The sequence below is a fragment of the Hibiscus syriacus genome, unplaced genomic scaffold (assembly GCF_006381635.1).
Source record: "Hibiscus syriacus cultivar Baekdansim isolate YM2019G1 unplaced genomic scaffold, ASM638163v2 tig00110580_pilon, whole genome shotgun sequence".
NCBI classification, from domain to species: Eukaryota; Viridiplantae; Streptophyta; class Magnoliopsida; order Malvales; family Malvaceae; genus Hibiscus; species Hibiscus syriacus.
The window spans coordinates 309,907-312,902 of NW_024062791.1; the positions used below are offsets into that span (position 1 = coordinate 309,907).

Sequence of the window (2,996 nt, forward strand, 5' to 3'; positions counted from 1 at the left end):
TAAAAAAATATTTTTTTTATAAATATAATATTAATCCATAGCAGCCAAAGACAATATTGTTGGGAGAGATTGGTCAACAACCAACTTGTCTCTTCAAAAACATTTTATTTATTATTAAAGTATAAAAGACACAGAAGTGGTGCTTGACTTTGACAAAAAAACCTAACCGACAAATAATCCAATCTAATTTTCTTCTTGGAAATTAATTTTGTTTTGCTATGAGCACATTCTTCATGTTTCTACTACTCTGTAAATATATAAATAAACCCCCTCCATCTTTTAGGACATGCGACCCTCTTTCATGCCAGCTTCTTCTTCTTAACTGGTCAATTTGAGGCAATTTCCAGTGTTTTTGTGTGTGGATAAACTCAATCTGGGTCTCTGTTAAAAGATTGAAAAGAACAAGTATTGTTGGGAGAAAAAAAGCCATGGATGCTTCTTCTTGGGTGGATACTTCATTGGATCTCAGTCTTTCTTCAGCTAGGCCCATACGACTTGAAGAAACTCTGGTACATCCAAATTTGTTCTGGAAAATTGTTTGATGATTTCTTGTGATTTTCCATGTGTTTTAGCCGAGTTTCCTAATCTGGAAATCTGTTATCATATGTTTCAGAAGAAGGAACCAAATGACAACTTAATTGTGTTTGGAAAGAAACTTTCCGTGAAAGAAGAGGTACGTTTTATGTATACTTAATGGTAATTCTCATCTCCGAAATGAATCCAAGAGATTTGACTTGATTTTCTGAGAATCTGTAAATTTATAAGCCAATTTAATGCTGTTCTTATTTTGCAGACTGGTGCTTTAGTGGACGAATTGAACCGTGTAAATGCAGAAAACAAGAAGCTAACAGAAACGTTAACAGCCATGTGTGAGAATTACAATGCTTTGAAAAGTCAGGTGATGGATTTAATGAGCAAAAGTCCAGAAAAAGAGATTAGCCCTTCAAAGAAAAGAAAATCTGGAAACAGCGACAACAATGATAATAATAATTGTAACTTTGGCATCATTGGAAACTCAGAGAGCAGCTCAACTGATGAAGATGCATGCAAGAAACCCAGAGAAGAAACTATAAAGACCAAAGTCTCCAGAGTTTATGTCAGGACTGAATCATCTGACACTGGCCTCGTAAGATACTCACATGGAATATAAACTTCATTGGATTATAAGTGGTTCAAATTTATTTAATTTCTTATGCAATTTGGTTAAATAAATTCAGATTGTAAAGGATGGATATCAATGGAGGAAATATGGGCAGAAAGTCACCAGGGATAATCCTTCCCCGAGAGCTTACTTCAAGTGTTCTTTTGCTCCAAGTTGCCCTGTTAAAAAGAAGGTAAGCCTTGTTTCATTTCATTACAGTTTGCTCTTGAAATTCCCAGTCAAAATTCATTTAACATTTGGAGCAGAAGATGACTTTTTTTGTCTTTGGTGTTTTTAGGTGCAAAGAAGTGCTGATGATCAATCAGTTATGGTTGCAACATATGAAGGTGAACACAACCATCTTCCCCATTCTCAAATGGAGCCAACATCCGGTCCAAGCCACTATCCGAGCCATGGTTCATCCTCATTGAACCCATCTGGACCAACCATGAGTCTAGGCCTCACTAAACCTAAGCCCAGTGGTGGTGGTGAAGCTAGGAACTGCAGTTCCAGTAAGCCAGAAATGGATTCACCACAAGTCAGACAATATTTGGTGGAACAGATGGCAACTTCTTTGAGTAAAGACCCCAATTTCACATCAGCATTGGCAGCAGCCATTTCAGGAAGAATGTTATCAGCGAAGTCCAATTGAGAATAAAAAATGAATGGAATGTCTCAAAATATAGGGCCAAATTAGAGTTTTTCTCCTTTTATCTTTTATTAGGATTCACATATATACCTTGCTGGGAAAACTATACCGGCCGACAAACAGTTCCTTTCTATGATTTTGTGAAGTATAAGTAATTGTTTTGAACTTAGAACGTTGTAAATACATCATTGCAAAAGAAGAGTGAAATTGAAAACAGAATATGGAATCTGTTCAAGCATCATCGGCTTATTGTAAATATTCTTTTCATTCGAGTAAAAACATAGTCTTGTAAATACAGTTGTAGAGTTTTAAAAAATTGTATTAATAAATTTGTTAATTTTATTAGTATTTTTAAAGTGATTCTAAAAGAACAAATTAAAGGCGTGTAATTAATTGACAATGAAGAAAAAAAAAGCATTCAAAGCTGCTTTGTAAAAAGACAAAATAAATAAGAAAATAAGAACAGGCATGGGCACGACACCTGGAAGAGGTAGGCTATAAGTCCCGTTCCAAGCGTGTAGAGGCAGTCCATATTCTATAAACCACGTTTCGTTTACCAGATTCCATTGCCAATGTTTTCCAGCTGAAAATTCTCTCTGATATTCGTCAAAGAAGTTGTGGAATTTCTACTGAATAAATAATTATAAAAATGCAATACAACAAAACCCCATATCATTATACTCTTGAAAACCTTTCAAGTAAGGACTGCAACTCCACAGAATTGAACTCAGCCTTAAGCTTCATGTAAAAATAGCTACAGAAATTCTTTTCCTTATGTTAAGTTGCTGGAGTTTGTAAAAAGGAATGCAGCTCGACATAATTGAACTCAGCCTTAAGATTCATGTAAAATAGCTACAGAAATCCTTCTCTCTATTTTACCCTTTCAGTGAGTGTCGGTTATGGTATGCGTCTCACGCGGGCATCTTCAATTTTTCTTGAGTTTTTCCAAGCATTCGGAAGGTCATATCCCCATATCTATGTACCAAAATGTGTCTGACACAGATAATTTTAGAAAAATAAAGAATCAAAGCAACATAGATATGATTTGTTATTCATGGACATTAAATACAAGTCATAGTTTACAACTTAGGAATCATCAGACAGACACCTCCACACCACTATTACTGTAAAACTAGTGTTTTTATTACTCCAACCTTAGGAATCATCCGAATTTGGGTAGGAGGGTAAATCAAACAAATAACAAAG

The 2,996-nt window shown here is 35.1% G+C and overlaps 1 protein-coding gene across 1 annotated transcript; it reads left to right on the forward strand.

The window, feature by feature from the left end:
- The first annotated feature begins 354 nt into the window (after positions 1–354).
- Positions 355–1,830, forward strand: LOC120133457 (probable WRKY transcription factor 40). The gene is made up of 5 exons (XM_039150034.1): positions 355–509; positions 614–673; positions 794–1,126; positions 1,218–1,334; positions 1,440–1,830. The coding sequence occupies exons 1-5, from the start codon at positions 429–431 to the stop codon at positions 1,791–1,793; spliced, it is 945 nt and encodes a 314-aa protein (XP_039005965.1). The 5' UTR covers positions 355–428; the 3' UTR covers positions 1,794–1,830.
- The last annotated feature ends 1,166 nt before the right edge of the window (positions 1,831–2,996 follow it).